The sequence below is a fragment of the Anopheles bellator genome, chromosome 2 (genome assembly GCF_943735745.2).
Source record: "Anopheles bellator chromosome 2, idAnoBellAS_SP24_06.2, whole genome shotgun sequence".
Lineage (NCBI taxonomy): Eukaryota > Metazoa > Arthropoda > Insecta > Diptera > Culicidae > Anopheles > Anopheles bellator.
This window is the reverse complement of record NC_071286.1, coordinates 74,394,000-74,410,045: the sequence shown is the minus strand read 5'-3', so window position 1 is coordinate 74,410,045 and position 16,046 is coordinate 74,394,000. Positions and strand designations below refer to the sequence as shown.

The window sequence follows — 16,046 nt, the reverse complement described above, 5'->3', positions numbered from 1 at the left end:
TTGTCTTCCGTGACACAACCCTCATTGGGCCACTTTATTGTTCCACTTTATATACAAAACTGCCGACCAGCGCCAACAATCCGAAGCACCCGGTCTCAATCCGCCCCCGGTCGGTGTAGTGCCACTGCTGCCTCGAACGTTTCGATCGTGTGGTCACAAACGCGCTCCAAATCCTGCAACCCACGGAGTAGGATGTCGATGGCTCGAACCGATTTTGCCGCCTGTATCCGAAAGTGCATCTTATTTTCTGCCGGATGGGGGACCGTGTAGCCGCAAAAGTTTACATCCGGGCTGTGGAATGGCAAGTGATTGGACCGAGCGTTTTTGTCGATTAAGGTTTTCAATGAAACCGCCGTAAACTCACTATTTGCAGATGATGCTTTTCAGTACGTTTCCCAGCGTGTGGCCCTCATCTTCGAAGACAAATGTGCGCGAACTTTCGGAATGCTCATCCCCGGCCAGCTGATTGTGGAGATAAGAATTGTTCGTAACAAGAGCATCAAACATGACGATTGAACATACCTCTGCCAATTTCGGCATCTTTAAAGATTGTTTGCGAGGCTAAACGAGATTTGAAATCAGCGGCAACGCGGGTTTGTTGTTTCTTTGCATTGACGACTTTTTTTTGACATTTCTTCCCACATCGGCTGAGCAGTGTTGCCAGGCAAACCTTTGGGATGATGCAAGTGATTTAAATTTATTTTAAACATTTATTCGAGGAACACAAAAATCATCTACATTGGTGCGGATTTATCATAATGACATGTAACGATTTAACCATCTTCTGGTTCATCAAGCAGCGGATTATGCTCCTCGCGATTCCGATTGCCACGAAATTCTTCTACTTGGAGTGGAGTTTTGAGAGCTGCTGTACTAAACTCCCACCCACACACCGTGACTCTGGCTGCACGGTTCGTGCTAGTCAAGATTTTCCGTTACTCAGATACCGTTTTGGCGTAAACATGGCGGAGCTAAAGGAAATCATTGCGAAGAAGTATCTGATCAAATATGGCACAGTCTTGAAACAAAAGCACCTAGTGACGGAGCAGGAGTACCAAATCGTGAAGTAAAATCGTTTGGTGTTTCGTTTTTCAGGTTTTCGGGTTTTTATAGAGGGATGTGCCGCATTACTAAAAGGCGTTTTATGTTTTTCACTCCAGGTCTAGCAGTCTGAACGATTTACACGAAGCGGAGTCCAACCCGTACCGCTTGCAGCTAATCTGCCACGGCGAAAAAGCGCAACTAGAAGCATACTACGACCGGCTGGATGGTAAGTCTCGAACCGTTGCCATATTTTGTCGTATTGATGTGCCCTCTGTATCTATTCCTCAGCCAAGTGCAGGCGTATACTAGCCAAAATAAAACGAAAGCCCCGCGTAACTCCCCGGGTACCGGCACCGAGAGTTCCGACGCCGGCTAGACCACCTTCAGTGGAAAGTGTTTACGTAGCAACCAGGGAAACGGCACCCCAGCGTGCGTCTATCCTGGAAAGCATTCCCGAGGAGGAGGCGATACCGGAGCAAGTTATAACCCTTCCAGACCGAGATCTTAACTCTTCCTCAAGTAATCTTTCACCATCACCGCCACCACCATTGCCACCGTTGGATCCATTCCAGTTGGTGGAGAAACCATTCCCTCCGCCCGTGCCATCCGTTTCCTCGCTGCTCCTAGAGGGAATTTACGATGAGAATTTTGGAAGCCTGGAGGAGGATGGTGCGCGGGAGTTTCTGGAAATGGCCACCGGAATCGAGCAGCCACCGATGTCACTGTCGGACCCGCAAACCGTGCAACTAATATTGGCACAGTTTTCATCCTTCCGCAGTGTATCGCAACCGACGGATAACTTTCAGGACATAAATCCGGAAGAATGGATGAGCCCAGTCGAAATCGGGCCAATTGCTGAGAACGAAACCGTTCCTGCGGCCGCTCTCGTCGACCCTTCAGCGGTGCAGCTACCGGCCATTAGTTTATCGCCTTCTACCTCGACCGGCGGGGGTTCTGCTACCGGACGTCCGACGGCACCAACTAGGCGTAGAGCTCGCCGTGTGAAACGCGTTCGTTTGCCATTGGTGGGCAACAGGGCATTCATTCCGCCACCGCGTAGAACGTTCGATATTTTCGACATTATCATCCACCCTGGAATCGATACCGGTAATTTATTGAATCGCACTCCGAACGTAAATGTAGCGGTCGAAAGTGTTCACGAAATCCCACGGGCACCATTGCCCGCGATCGACCTGTCTGCCATTCAACAGTCTAACAATTCAAACGTTCGGGGACAGCTGGAAACGCAAAATGCGGTGGTGGAGCTTCTCGAAGGGTCACAGAATCCTCTAATGCCGAATGTCGAGCGGAACGAAGAAACGCATACGGCACCTAGCGAATTGATTCCGCAGCTGATAGCCGATAACCCAGAGCCGATGGTACCGATTTCTTCGCTGGAAGTATGTGCCGAAGTGCCTCGCTTGGTAGACTTGCCCCAAGTCCCGATACCAACACTTCCTAGCTTGGTAAGTGGTCGTTTACAGCTAATTTTCGTTTTATGCTGCTTTTTTTCTCAAAATCCCGTAGGAAACCCCAGCAAAAATTGTCGATGATGGAGGTATTCCGTTGCCTGCCGAGGTGAGCTTCGAAAATTTCCATTTTCACTTTCCACCGAAGTAGGCTCATGATATCTGTCTATTTTCACAGAACGTCACCGGTTTGGTGGAAGCAACATCACCTTCTATGGATCCAATGGTGAGTTTTCAAAGCAAATATCGAATGCAAATTTGGTCCTTTTTAAATAATTAATTCCGTTCTTGCAGTTGTTTGATATATTTATCGTCGTGCAGGGGGAAATGTGTAGTCAAAGTTTTATTTCCGACGAAGGTTTCGTTACTGTTGGCCAGATAAAGCGATTGTTAAATCTTACCTCGCGCGCCGCACTTGTAAATATGTTCAAGAACATTCTACTACTCAAGCAGGCGGGGCTCCTGGAAACACACTGTGACGCGAATTTACAGCTTCAAGGCGTCGTCATTCGCTTTCCGCACGACGCCATTTAGTTCGCACCGAACTATATCTTTTGCATATCTATATATCTTTAATATCTATCTTAATATCTTTTCCGATTACTGTATATTTTAATTCGTTCGAATTTATTTATTCAATTTATTTCGTTCCAAACGAACGGAACAGATAAGAGAACTGCCGAGAATTTTGTCTTATATAAAATATAGGATATAAATTCTTCCATATTGCGTCCACCATCTGTGGCGCCGATGTAAAACATTTAACCCGAATGAATGTCGCCACCAGTTTGAAACCGTTGTCCGATTGAAACACTTGGCCTGGCCCTTGATTGTTTTTATTTTCTTAACAAGAACACAACTGTACAATATACGATCGATACAAACAAAAAGAATTTACACATTAAAACAAGAAAGAAACGCAGCCCATTCACCGCTTTTCGTCCTTTTACACGTTGTGCATTGCTAATGATGTACAGTTTAAAAAACTAAACAATTTCCTGGTTGCTGGTTCCGAAAACTCGTCCACCTTTTACCCGTTTGGCGATTGCGTAACAATACGAAATAATTTCAGATTGGGGCACTGATAAAAAGATTAATCTCACCGGGACGATGGCCACACTTCGTATATGGTACAAAAGTAGTTGATGGACTCGTTCCTACTGCACTGTCGTCTAAAAGCTAGGTTCCGTCTCCGATCCGAGATGATACCATCATCTCGCTCGCTCATACTGCAACGGATTAACTAGGCGCTGGTGGCCGGTTGTGCTGAGTAACGATCGTTGTTGTGCGCTGGCGTGTTGGTGTGCAAATAGTGGTTTTTATCACGTTTGTATTGGTTTTCGTATGCTTGTTTTAAGTTTTTTTATTTTACCATTTTCATAGCAAAATTAAGGCGCTTCTGTTTCCGGGTGTTCCTCTTCGACGTACGGTCGTGCTATCAACGGCGGGGTCTAATGGCCAGAAGTTGTGTAAGAAAATCCGTTTGGCGATCCGGTTGGGTAGTGCGGATGCCACTGGGATTTATTTTCAATACTGTTGCTTGATGAACCCGCGCACTTACGGTCCTACGCCGGACCGAGCAACTCCGAAAGCATCTCGCGGCTGGCGAACGCGTTCGCCGTGATGCCGGTGCGTGAGCGGCTTCGGTTGAGCTGTGCCCTACGCTCTGCTCCCGCTGGTCGGGGGCCGCGCCGTCGTCGCTGGTCCCGATTGCCGAACGCCGAGCCGGTTTGCAGCGCTTCCAGCAAACTGTCCATTACACCCTCCTGCGTTTGGCCGGCATCAATGTTAACCAGTTCCACCTTGCGCTGCTGGCGCTCTTGCTGCTCCCGCTGTGCCCGTTCCTTCGCTTCCTGGGCGCGCCGTTTCTTCTCTTCCTCCTCCCGCAACCGCAAATTGTCGGCGTGCGCCTGCACGAACGCATCCTTGAACGTTTTGATGTCGGTGAAGAACTCCTCCATCGTGTACTTGGCCGGATCGAAACAGTAGAACTCGGACAGGCTCGAGAACAGGGACTCCATTTGGGACAGCATTCGGCCCAGCACCTCCACCTGTTTCCGGCACTCGCCGGCAAACTTGCCCATCACCTCCACGTACTGATCATCCTCGCCCTGCGGCACCTTGTTGAGGATCAGATCCGATTCGAGGTTCTTGAGCGAGTTGTTCATCTGGCGCATCGTCTTTTGCACGTTTTCGAGGCTCACGCGCGACGCTTTGGCCACGTGCGGCAAGTCCTCGTCGAAGCTGAGTGCGTCCGGAAACTTGCTCTCGACCACCTCGGCCAGGTAGTGCAGCAACGTCTGCTTGTTCTCGTAGTCCTTCGTGCTCGACAGCTTTGGCAGGAAGCTGATCTCGAATCCGAACGCGGCCTCCTTTTTGGACCCCGAGTTGAGGTAGTTGCCGAGCAGCAGTATTAGTTCGAGCACTTTGGCAAACTTTTTGCTTGACTTAACCTCCTCGCAGGCGGCCGTGCCGGCCACGATGTCCGGTTTGCAGTCCTGTACCATGTCCGGCAGTGTGATGCGAAAGTGTAGGCTTTGGAGGCGTGCCCCGAGTCGCTTGATGTTGCCGACGGTTGCTGCAAACGCTTCGGCGCCCGCCAGTTCTTCGCCTCGCGCCCGCATCTCTTGCAGGCGCTTCAGCTGGTCCGGTGTCGGCAGGTACTGGATCAGCTGCTGCAGCACGTTCGAGCTGAACACGGTCATGTCGCAGCGCAGCAGGCAGGTGCGAATCTGCTCGTGCGAAAGGTGCTTCAGCGAGCCACCCAGCAGGATCGACAGGTTCTGCGCCGACTTGACGTCCAGCACGCGCAGATCGATGTTCTTCTTCGACGACGTGGTGCCCCGCTCGTGGCTGTCCTTGTCGATCGGTTTGACCGGTTTCGAGGAGAATTTGAGGGCGAGTGTCGCGAGCATATCGTTGTCGGCCAGCTTCTCCTCTTGCACCTGCACCCAGAACGAGCCTTGGGCCAGCTTGTCTGGTTCGATCGCCTTCCAGTTGGCTCGCTTCATCGGCCCATCGGTGTCCCACTTCTTTTTCGGTTTCAGCCCGTGGGGCAGCGGTTTCGGGACAGCGGCCATAATGAACCCACCGCCCATCATCGGCGGTGGCGGTGGGCCACCCATACCGGGCATCGGTGGTGGAGGCGGCATTCGAACTCCGCCCGCACCCGGCATTGGCGGTGGCGGCGGAGGCGGTGCGCCTCCACCGCCGATCGCCACTACCATACCGGGGAACGGTGGTGGTGGTGGAGGCGGGGGCGCGCCACCCATCGGAGGCGGCGGAGGAGGCATCGTCATACCCGGCATCATCGGTGGCGGTGGAATGTTAATCTGAGGTAGTTTACTTTTGCCCTTCGGCGACACGATCAGGCCTCCCGATGCTTCGATCTCCTTTAGTCGATCCTCGAGGGCAGCTGCCCGAGCCTCCGCCTCTTGTCGGGCCGTCTGCAGCTCTGTCAACCGCTTCTCGAAGTCTTCCGACTTTTTGCTTTCCATTTGCTTCGTTTTCTCCGCCATATCGTCCAGCAGTGTGCTGGTGTCGATGTGAAAATCGCGACTCTCAAAGTTCGGATCGCACCCGCTCTTGTGCAGCACGATCTGCGACACGCACTCTTCGATCAGCTTAAAGTACGCCGATCGGTACTGGTGATCGTCGCGGATGAACAGCAGGTGCTGCAGGATCGAGAGAAAGTACGGCTCGCAGCTCGAATCGGAGGTGAGGTTCCGCAGCAGCTCGAAACAATCGTTCATATCGTCCAGCTCGAGCCTCACATTGTCGAAGCGGTTGCTAAACTCCTCGAAGTCGTCCTCCCGGTAGCCGTTGAAGATTTTGAAGTGGTTTATCAGATTCTCGTGGCCACTCTTCTCCACCAGGTCCGACAGCTGCTCGAGCCGATCGTGCAGGCCGGCACGCATCATCTCGCACCGCAGGTGCAGCCGGAAGTTGATCTCCACCGGCGTGTTGATGATACAGTTGATGAAGATCATCGTGTTGCTCGTTAGCTCAAAGTTGCGGTCCTTCTCCACGAACAGTCCGTCCACGATCGGTCGAAAGCGTTCCGAACCCGGTTTCCGCATCGACGTGGCGTTCGTGATCGCGCGCAGCACCTTCTCGTAGCCGTTCCGTTCCTTGATGAAGGAAACGGCCGATAGGAGCTTCACCGCTTCGCACATCGTCTGCGGGTTGCTCGCGTCAATACACTGCGCCACCAGCAGGATGGCGGCGTGCTGGTCCGGCGTCAGTATCACGTTCAGGCCCCACGAGTTGTTCATGATCGCCTTCAGACACCGGAGACACTCGTACTCGATTTTCTGAAAGCGCCGCGGGCTGGACTTGCAGAAGCGCAACAGCGTTACGATTTCGTCGATACCATCTTCGCCAAAGTCCTTGATCCAGCTGATCGGATTGCTGGTCAGCGCGACTCGCAAGCTTTCCACGCACGCCAACACCTTGGCGCTGCGGCTCGCGTAATCACCTTCGCGGAGGTAGTGCACATAGTCGGAAGGTTTTTCAAAGCGAGAGTTGGCCCGATGCTCGTTCGATGTTTTGCCTGCGGAAACGGAAAAAAACGAGAGGTCATTCACTGGTGGAGGGATTCGCATAAGCGTTTGGGAAACTTAAACGACTGACTTTATCAACTTTATTAGTAAGAACAACATTTCGAAAATAAAGGATTTCACTCATTCAAATTAAAATCGCCTGAAATGTTCCACGAGATTGCAAACCAATTATTTTCCATGTTATAAACAATTGAATGGGTAATTCTTATTTTTTTATTTACAAAGAACTGAAACCAACGGACCGAACAGTTGTGCGAAAGGGCAGGCACATCTGTTGGCCAAACCCAAAAAAGGGGAAAAAAAACCAATAGACGGGGCGTCGACAGCCGCCACTTCATTAATTTGTGCATTGCGATACGCTTCGCACGCCTCGGGCGATCGTCGGCAGTAACTGATCGCAATGGGAGCATCGTTATTGGAAGATCGCTCGTAACGACGCGCACACGTTTTCCATCCGCACTTTCTTGCGAGGATGCGTAATTAATCATTTGACCACCATCAGAAACCGAGGGAGGCCAATTTCGGCTGGGGTGTGGAACGAGACCACCAGATAGCCACTTCCTGACGACGACGATCTTCTGCGTAGCGAGATTGTTTAAACAGACGATATTTCGAGAACACATTATTAATGTAGCGTTAATTATAGCACGATGGTGTCATCGAAGAGCGCAAGTCGCGATGCCTGACTGAACCCGCGGGACATCTCCCTCGAGAACTTGCATTTGAAAGATCGGCGAAAACATTTGCATCCAACACTGACCAAGATGCTGCCAAGATGGCTGTTTTGCATCTTTCGACCGTAGATGGTACAATGCTCTAGAGATTGTGAGCGTCGGAGAGCGGAAAGATCGTTGATGGCGGGCGGCCAAGAAGATGATGTAATGTGAAACGTGGCGTTCGGACGTTCCAGAGAACCGGCTCTGACCTTGAAGAAGATGCGCGAGAAAGTGGAAGCGTGCTTAGAGCGGAACGAACGTAAAATAGAGAAGCAGAAGCTTCTCGACCATCGCTAGGCATTCCAGGGAGGCACGCGGAACGTGAGCATGAGCCCGTGCCCACTGACGGGGTTGGGCTTGATCTGCACATTTTTCGCAACATTGAACAGCTGATTGGCGGTGCTGCTGCTTGCGTACCAAGAAAGCAGAAGCGGGCCAAGAAAATGGAGCAGAAAGAAAGCAAATAAACGGATGCACCGATGGGAGAAGAGAACCGGGTGGCACCGAGAACGCCACGCTTCCTTCCGTCGGGCGTTTCCTACGCGATCGAGCGAGAATGGAGCGGTGGTGCGTGTTTACAGTGACTGGAACGTGAGGCAACGGGCCCGATGGATGCTAATGAGAGCACGTGGCACGTCTGGCCGACCACAAGACGCAACCACACTAACGAACGGCGGGCGGGCGGTGGTGATCGTGCGGCGCTCGAGAGAACCATCGTTTACTACTTCACACGCTTTATGATAGCGTGGCAAGGTGTTCTACTAGGGCGGATCTTGTTGCAAACGGGACGACACGTCTCGAACGCTGGAAGCTCGTCATTGAATACCTTTCTTGAATTGATACGTGCCTGCTTGCCAAGCATTTAACCGTTGTTTCCACAACGAAGAGTAGATAGGGAACATAGCGCGAACAATGGATGAACCGATTCAACCCACATAATAGGTTAAGCTAACAAAATAAAAGGACGTCGATAAAACGTAAGCACATCAAATGAATCCTGTCCCGTTGAAGTATATTTACTACAAGTTGTAACTATGAATCAAGCTTTCACAAATCAACGCAAAGCCCCGCTGAGTACAGGTTTAAGAGCCGACATTCCGAGCCCCATGTGTCAAGAATCGTCATCGCGATAAGTACTTGAAATTCTACGAGGATTGCGTCGTCTCTTGAACCAATCAACTCGTTACGTGTGCTCTCTCTCTCTCTCTCTCTTTGTTACTTGGCGGCGTCTGGATTTGTCGTCGTAAACGACCGATGAATTATCTTTTTAACCTCCGTCGCACAGGAGACAATGTGTCAGAGTTTGAGGACACCACCTTCTTGGCCATCGTCACCCGGCGACCCGTAAAAGTCGTTGGGCACCTCTTGGCCGAAGCCGTCCAGAAGACGAAATGATGATGATGGCCGAAACTCCCAGCCATGGGTGGTTCATAAGGAAGGTTATGGCCGTGAGTCAGCGCCATCAGCGTCACGGCTCCACCTTTCGATTTGAAGTGGCTGGGTAGCATGAGAGAGAATTCTCTCCCAAAAGGTGATATCACCACCAACGGCGGCGGCAAGGCCGGCACATTCCGAAGCGTTGTGTTATCGGAATAACCTTTCCTCCGTTTGGACACAGGAACCGCGCACGCCATCGGTACGTTGGATTAGGGCAATTTCGTGGTTCCGCTACCCGTCCCGAAGGGACTTTTCCATTGATTTCTGTCAATCGTTCGATCTCTTTTCGTTCGTAAAGATAGTAAATTTAGTGTGTCTTGGCGATTGATGTGCCGGTGATGGGCTGTCCACGAAGCTTGCGATGTGTTCAGGTGTGTATTATCCCGAAGCAGCACAAAATACATGAATTTACTAAATTATTTAATTTAAATAGTATTAGTTTCTTCGCTGCGTTATTTTGGATTATAATAATCAGCTTCTTTTGGCAATTGAATGTCGACAATATGAAATGAGAAACGTTAAGAGAAGTTTAATGCAACCATGACTAAATTAACGCTGAATCTTAAACATTGCAAAATGAACACTTTATTAAGGTTTAAAAATGCCCAAAAGTCGGGCAACGAGAGCCCCTCGCAGTTGAACATCGTTCAAGCGCATCGCCTACCACGCCGCCGTCCGACCGATGCGGTTGGAAGAAGATGCAATTCATGAGCCCTCTCAAACGCTTCGGGCGTTTATGTGTTATTAAAATAAAAAAGGGGGAAAGGACTGTTTCACTGGCCACTCGCTTGCCGCTCGGATACGGAATTTAGAATGTAAACAGACGCAAAGAACTTCGCCCCACAGAGGGAATCCGTGCGTGGGGCACCTGTTGCGCGCCCCGTTCCCAGGCGGCACATTTCGCCGGCGTTTCCACGGCAACCGCTCGAGCATTGCGCAGCGTTCCACCCCATTGCAGCACGCACTGCCCTGCCTTCTATGTGTCAATTTTCGGGCTTTTAAGCTGGTACCGAAAAGGGATTGAAAAAATAGAAGCATCAACGGGGAAGTCATGGCTCGGAGCATTTTTGGGGCGCGATTGATAACGAACCGCCGCGTGATAACGAAAAAGAAACAAGAAAAAACAAGCATTTGAAGGCGTGTACGAAAACACCAGGTCGAGACTGTTCCATGCTGGCCAACGGGGACCGGTGGCGGCTTATCACGTACACACTACTTCACGCCATTTAGCCACCACCGCCAGCGCTCGTTTAGGTATCCTGAGAAGTGCGTTTATAAAACCAAAACCCGCGGCTATGTTGTCGAGGAATTTGCTAGTAAAATTCCAAGCGGGTCGCTAGCAACTCATCCACCGTCATCTCATTCGAGGCTCACCATATCGTGCTGTGGGGTGGGACTTTGTTTGCCCACAACAACGGCAGGCGCAAATGATAAGATTCCGAGTAACCAGGACAAATACAATCGGAATCGCTTGCGCCACGATCACACATCTGCACTCCAACATAGGGGCATTGACTGTGCAGAATTAATATTTTTGGAATTCATTGGCACAGCACACCGTCACGTGTGAAACCTTCCGCTTCGTATCCGATGCAGGTTGAGGACAGTTTGCTAAAAATATAACTTCGCTGTTTTCCACTCGATTCGCCACAGGAGGTGATAAACCGCTCCGTCCAACTTGCCCTTCCTTTTGGCCGTTTCGATGCCACTACGGAAGGTCACCGTCACTCTGCACGGCGCCACGGCGTTTCTTTCTTCGCGTTTTGCGCTGATCGTGAAGGATGCATTTGTGGGTCAACCGTGATTCCGACGTAGTAAACACCGTCACCGAAGCCATCTCAAGGAGAGAGATACACATTTACGAGCGACACTACATGCTCCAGGGGCGAACAAGAAATCATCGCACTGCCGCTTCCATTGCGTCCGATTCCGGTTGGTAGAGTAGGCATTGGTAGATAAACAATCACAAAACACACCACCGAAACGGTATTCTTCCTCCAAAACTCGCACCCTTTCACCTTTCGTTTCGTTTCGTTTTGGGACTCCGATTCGATCCGCGTCTTTGTGACTGGGGTGGCTTCTTTGCGTCGGATGCTTTCTTCGGTGACACCGTCGAATTGGCTTACCTTTCACATGCATCATAATCATCTTGCGCTTCTCCTCCAGCGGTTTGTCCAGCAGCGGATCTCGCTTGTCCTTCGGAATGTTCATGTCCTCGAGTATTTCGAGGAACAGTTGATCTACTTCGGCCTCGCTCATTTTGCGCGACTCATTCGGTTCGATCAGAAGCGACAGGTCTCCGGGGGGCCCGGACAGTGGACGGCCGCCGTTGAGGCTACCGTAACTACCGAAGCCACCACCGTGGCCCGTGCCGTTGGGGCCATTGCCGTAGCCAGTGGCGCTCCCGCTGCTACCGTGCCGCCCTCCCTTCTTGTGTGGTCGGCCAAGCAACGTATCCAGAAAGCCACCCGATTTCGCTCGATCGTGTTTCGACATTTTCCATGCACTTGGGGCGCGCACCGCGACCGGAATTCACTGCCAACCGTCGCAAGCCCACTTTAGGTCACGCACTTGCCTAAACTAAACACAAACAACGTTCGTTAACCAGAGGGAAAATCAAAAATAGTTTTCGCACGACGCGACTTGCGTCTGACATCATTTCAGTTAAAACTCTTTTGACATTCTCGTGCTCTGGATCTGGACACAAAACATTTCTGATCGATTACGTCAACGAATCGATGGCGCAAGAGAGAGCGCAAAATCGATGAACAGTCACTGGAACATTTTGAATGCTAACGTTGGTAAATATGCCCCAGTAACAAAGCATGTGCAGACTACATTAATGAACATTGGCAATAATTGAAACCATCCCAATCATTGATACCTCGTGGAATCAAAAAAATTATAATTATAGACGCGCGAGTCGAACATTTTTGCAACAGCCTTTTCAACAGCCCTTTGCCAGGGTTGGATCCAGCTGCTCGACTGTCACATCGGTTGCGATGGGCTGCTCGAATAGCTAGTGCATGACTTCGGCTGTGTTTCGGTGCAATTGTTCGCCGAAAGGTGTGTATTTCTGTAAGGTCAAGAATTTGTTATCAATTTCTGGCTACACTTTATTACTTTCATCACCCAAAAGTTTATCATCCAGTCGCGGAAAGTTTCCACTTCTATAATTGGGCACATTTTGCGTTTTTTCCAGTTCATTTACGAGGAAGCTAACAAATCAACATGGCACAAAGCAAACTGAATGATTTGGCCGGAAAATTCGGCAAAGGTGGTCCACCCGGACTTACGACGGGTCTGAAAGTACTGGCCGTGGTTGGTGCTGCAGTTTACGGTATCAAAAACTCCATGTACACGGGTAAGCTAACGGGCAAGGGTTAGCGGCGTATCCTTTCCATCATGGGAACGAGAGAATGATGCAACCTAACCTCTATTCCCGACACCGGGTTGAGTATTTGCGTTGTAAATTGTACTACATAGAACTTTCTTCCCTTGCGTTCGATTCGTTTAATTGAAGAATAGTTTTCTGGTAATTATTCAATGTTTAAACAAACCGGTTTAGATGTTTCATTTTAATCGCCAGACGCAATGGGTGCATTACATAATCAACATCGTCGTTCCCTTCCGGAGCATGTAGCTTTCTATGTTTTTGCTGTTCTCAATGTGCTATCGACTCACATGTGCGGTCAATTGTACTTCCAGTCGAAGGTGGCCATCGTGCGATCATTTTCAACCGTATCGGCGGAGTCGGCGATGATGTGTTTGCCGAGGGATTGCACTTCCGAATGCCGTGGTTCCAGTACCCGATTATCTACGACATCCGCTCGCGGCCGCGCAAGATTTCCTCCCCGACTGGGTCGAAGGATTTGCAGATGGTGAACATTTCGCTGCGTGTACTGTCGCGACCGGACTCCCGTAAACTGCCCGTCATGTACCGCCAGCTCGGTCAGGATTATGACGAAAAGGTGCTGCCCTCGATCTGTAACGAGGTGCTGAAGAGTGTCGTGGCCAAGTTCAATGCATCGCAGCTGATTACCCAGCGGCAGCAGGTTTCGTTGCTGATTCGGCGCGAACTGGTGGAACGGGCCGCCGATTTCAACATTATTCTCGACGACGTTTCGCTTACCGAGCTGAGCTTCGGCAAGGAGTACACGGCGGCCGTCGAAAGCAAGCAGGTGGCACAGCAAGAAGCACAACGGGCAGCGTTTTTGGTGGAACGCGCGAAACAGGAACGGCAACAGAAAATTGTTCAGGCGGAGGGTGAAGCCGAGGCGGCCAAAATGTTGGGTATTGCCGTGGGGGAGAATCCCGGTTACCTGAAGCTGCGGAAGATCCGTGCCGCACAGAACATTGCCAGAACGGTAAGTATGAGTGAGTGATTATAGCAAGGCGATGTCCGTTTCATCTCTCACGTTTCTTTTATAGATCGCAAACTCTCAGAACCGTGTCTACCTCTCCGCCAACAGTCTGATGCTGAACATCCAGGACGACACCTTCGACGATATGTCGAAGAAAGTTTCAAGTAAGAAATGAGATTTACTGTCGCCTTCGGTTGCGGAGGCTCCACTAACCCCGTCTGAACACTCAGCAACAACTAACACGCCCAACGAAGAGGCCACAATTCACGGATTTGGGGGTTTTCAGCCTCCATCTAGATTCCCATTCGCCCAAGTAAACACTTTCCCGTGAAACTGAACCGCAAGAACCAAGGGCTTTCAAATAATAGCATTTAACGAAAAATTGATTTGAGAATTGAGTTTCCAAAGAGCTTAACATAGCCTTGTGCCGTCGTTTCCTTTTTCGTCCTTCAAAAGTGCCAGGGAGCGGTTGTAGTGTTGTAACTAGAAATTAACTTAACCAATAAAAGAATCGTTGCATCGTAGAATAACTTTGTCTGTAAAGGCATTAAATCTATTTAACAACCATCCATCATTGAATTATAGATTCTTTGTATGGGACTTGAATTAATTATTTTTTTGAACACTGTGGCAGTAGATATTGGAAGTAGAATCTATTCAGTTGCTAACATTTAATTTTTATTTGCTCCATTATCATAGGGAAATAAGCGCCTGAGTGATGCGGGAAACTAAAATACAATCACCCAAATCCGATAGAACCGTGAACAAAGTCTACCATCATTAAAACGAGCGCTACCCTGTCGGGAACTGAGGGAAGCGAATCGAACGTAGCCAATCGTGTAACCCCTCGAAAATCGGCGTGTGCAGCAGTGATCTTTCTTCATCCTTCCTCCGGCAGCGTGCAAAACCAGTGGCAAAGATCGCCGGGAAAATCGTCAAATGAATTAAGTGCAGCGATTTTGTTCGACTTGATCGAGAATTGATTGTGCGTGGCGCGGTGTCTTTTGTGCCAGGCTTTCGTTTCTTATCGACGCTGCTGCTGACTAAAATAGAAAAAGAAGTTTGTGTGCAACACAGATTGATTGTGGAGTGTCCCAGTGACCGGTTGGAACGTGACGTTGAAGTGACCTGCAATCCCTGGGAATCGTGCGTTCGAGAAAGGCGTCGGTTTGCATTTTGTTTAGTGTCTAATAGTAGTTAAGATGCATTTTGTGGGCGAAATAAAATAGAATTCGAAAGGTCTGGTTCATTTCGTACTACCGATCACCCAAGGTGGTGGCGGTTTAAACATAAATTTCGTCTTTATTTTGAGGATTCGTGCGAAAGAAAAATCAAACACCCGGATGATCGTTGCGGACGCGTGCCGGAGGAAGGATCGTTTTATATTTGTAATAACCATTTTACTTACATTTTCTTTGTATATTATTTATTTCTTTCGTTTTTGCCTCCCTCTGGTAACCGCCCGTTAACGATCCAGGTGGACAGCAGCAGGGTGGTTGGTTTTTGTCCTCGGCACCTTTTGTGGTGGAGCAATCAACGGCCACCAGCCCTGCTCCGGTGAGTCGTCCCGACGGCCGTATCGCAGAACAGTACGACGAAAGCTTGATAAAAGTAATCGCCGAAGAGACGGTCGATCGCTTGAAAGGGAACGTCCTGTAAGTAGTAACGTAGCGTGTCAAGGACAGCGATGAATTTCTTTCGGACCACACCAACGTGCATTTAACCGAAACACCCGTTGCACTGTTATGTTTTGTAATGTTTTGATTTTAATTTTGATCCGTTACGCTACAGTTCGATACTTAGCAGATGCTATGCCTTTTTCCAATAACGTACATTGACTAAAGTTGAACAATGATGAGCGATTCGTGAACGAAAGAGCGTAAGATACCTCAGCTGGAAAATGGTCACTGCTTTACGGCGGAACTGGTGTCGCGTAATAAAGTTGTATAAACCCGTTTAACTGTATTCTTTGCAGCTTAGTTAGAGTCTTGTTTTGTTTGAACATTAATTAAATGTCTTTCTATGTGGCTACGGTCGCAATGGCAGTAAAGTGTTGAAGAACAATCGAAGTGTTTGCTTATTACGTATTCAATATGTCTTCATATTTTCTGCTTTTTCCAAGAGTCCGTTAAATGGCAGTGTTCTGTATCGAGCGTGTGGACACGGCTCATTTCCTGACGTGTGCATCGATTTTGGTCGGCAGCTGTTTCCTTCTCTAGCTGATTGTTATGTGCTGATTAAATAGGTTATCATCGTAAGTAGTCGAAGCTATTGTGGCTAAAGGCTGTTAGTAGCTATTGTTTGTCTCAACTGGTTCCTACGAGCTGGGGTTTTCAAATTCATTCAAGGTCCACCATTGGATTCTCTTTTTTGTAAGCATTTTTGACGAACTGCAAAACTACACTAACCATGTTCACTCTACAACCGAACGCAGACTTATGAAAGAACGGTTAG

General features: G+C 49.5%; 3 protein-coding genes across 4 annotated transcripts; 1 reads left to right on the top strand and 2 right to left on the bottom strand.

Moving 5' to 3' along the window:
• Positions 1-19: 19 nt before the first annotated feature.
• LOC131210546 (probable DNA-directed RNA polymerases I and III subunit RPAC2) lies at positions 20-625 on the bottom strand. Its single transcript, XM_058203807.1, has 3 exons — positions 523-625; positions 365-462; positions 20-291 (listed from the first exon to the last, which is right to left on the bottom strand). The coding sequence occupies exons 1-3, from the start codon at positions 538-540 to the stop codon at positions 96-98; spliced, it is 312 nt and encodes a 103-aa protein (XP_058059790.1). The 5' UTR covers positions 541-625; the 3' UTR covers positions 20-95.
• A 2,659-nt stretch (positions 626-3,284) lies between these two features.
• Positions 3,285-11,724, bottom strand: LOC131208526 (protein diaphanous). Its single transcript, XM_058201307.1, has 2 exons — positions 11,355-11,724; positions 3,285-7,065 (listed from the first exon to the last, which is right to left on the bottom strand). Exons 1-2 carry the CDS (start codon positions 11,722-11,724, stop codon positions 4,079-4,081), a joined length of 3,357 nt encoding a protein of 1,118 aa, XP_058057290.1. The 3' UTR covers positions 3,285-4,078.
• Positions 11,725-12,247: 523 nt separating this feature from the next.
• Positions 12,248-15,542, top strand: LOC131212868 (prohibitin-2). Of its 2 annotated transcripts, none has more exons than XM_058206923.1 (5): positions 12,248-12,294; positions 12,431-12,592; positions 12,937-13,595; positions 13,660-13,756; positions 15,070-15,542. In XM_058206923.1, the coding sequence occupies exons 2-5, from the start codon at positions 12,460-12,462 to the stop codon at positions 15,249-15,251; spliced, it is 1,071 nt and encodes a 356-aa protein (XP_058062906.1). In that variant the 5' UTR covers positions 12,248-12,294; positions 12,431-12,459; the 3' UTR covers positions 15,252-15,542. The 2 variants fall into 2 exon arrangements, with proteins under 2 accessions (XP_058062906.1, XP_058062907.1); XM_058206924.1 differs by lacking the exon at positions 15,070-15,542 and adding an exon at positions 14,292-14,880.
• Positions 15,543-16,046: the final 504 nt, after the last annotated feature.

What these genes read in the sequence shown, in the direction of transcription:
- LOC131210546 (XM_058203807.1), bottom strand. An exon ending in AAAAGCATCATCTGCAAATA is followed by an intron (nt 292 to 364) that starts GTGAGTTTACGG and finishes GCCATTCCACAG; the next exon opens with CCCGGATGTAAACTTTTGCG.
- LOC131208526 (XM_058201307.1), bottom strand. Translation starts at nt 11,724, where the DNA reads ATGTCGAAACACGATCGAGCGAAATCGGGTGGCTTTCTGGATACGTTG. An exon ending in GATTATGATGCATGTGAAAG is followed by an intron (nt 7,066 to 11,354) that starts GTAAGCCAATTC and finishes CCGTTTCCGCAG; the next exon opens with GCAAAACATCGAACGAGCAT.
- LOC131212868 (XM_058206923.1), top strand. Translation starts at nt 12,460, where the DNA reads ATGGCACAAAGCAAACTGAATGATTTGGCCGGAAAATTCGGCAAAGGT. An exon ending in CAAAAACTCCATGTACACGG is followed by an intron (nt 12,593 to 12,936) that starts GTAAGCTAACGG and finishes TTGTACTTCCAG; the next exon opens with TCGAAGGTGGCCATCGTGCG. An exon ending in CACAGAACATTGCCAGAACG is followed by an intron (nt 13,596 to 13,659) that starts GTAAGTATGAGT and finishes TTTCTTTTATAG; the next exon opens with ATCGCAAACTCTCAGAACCG.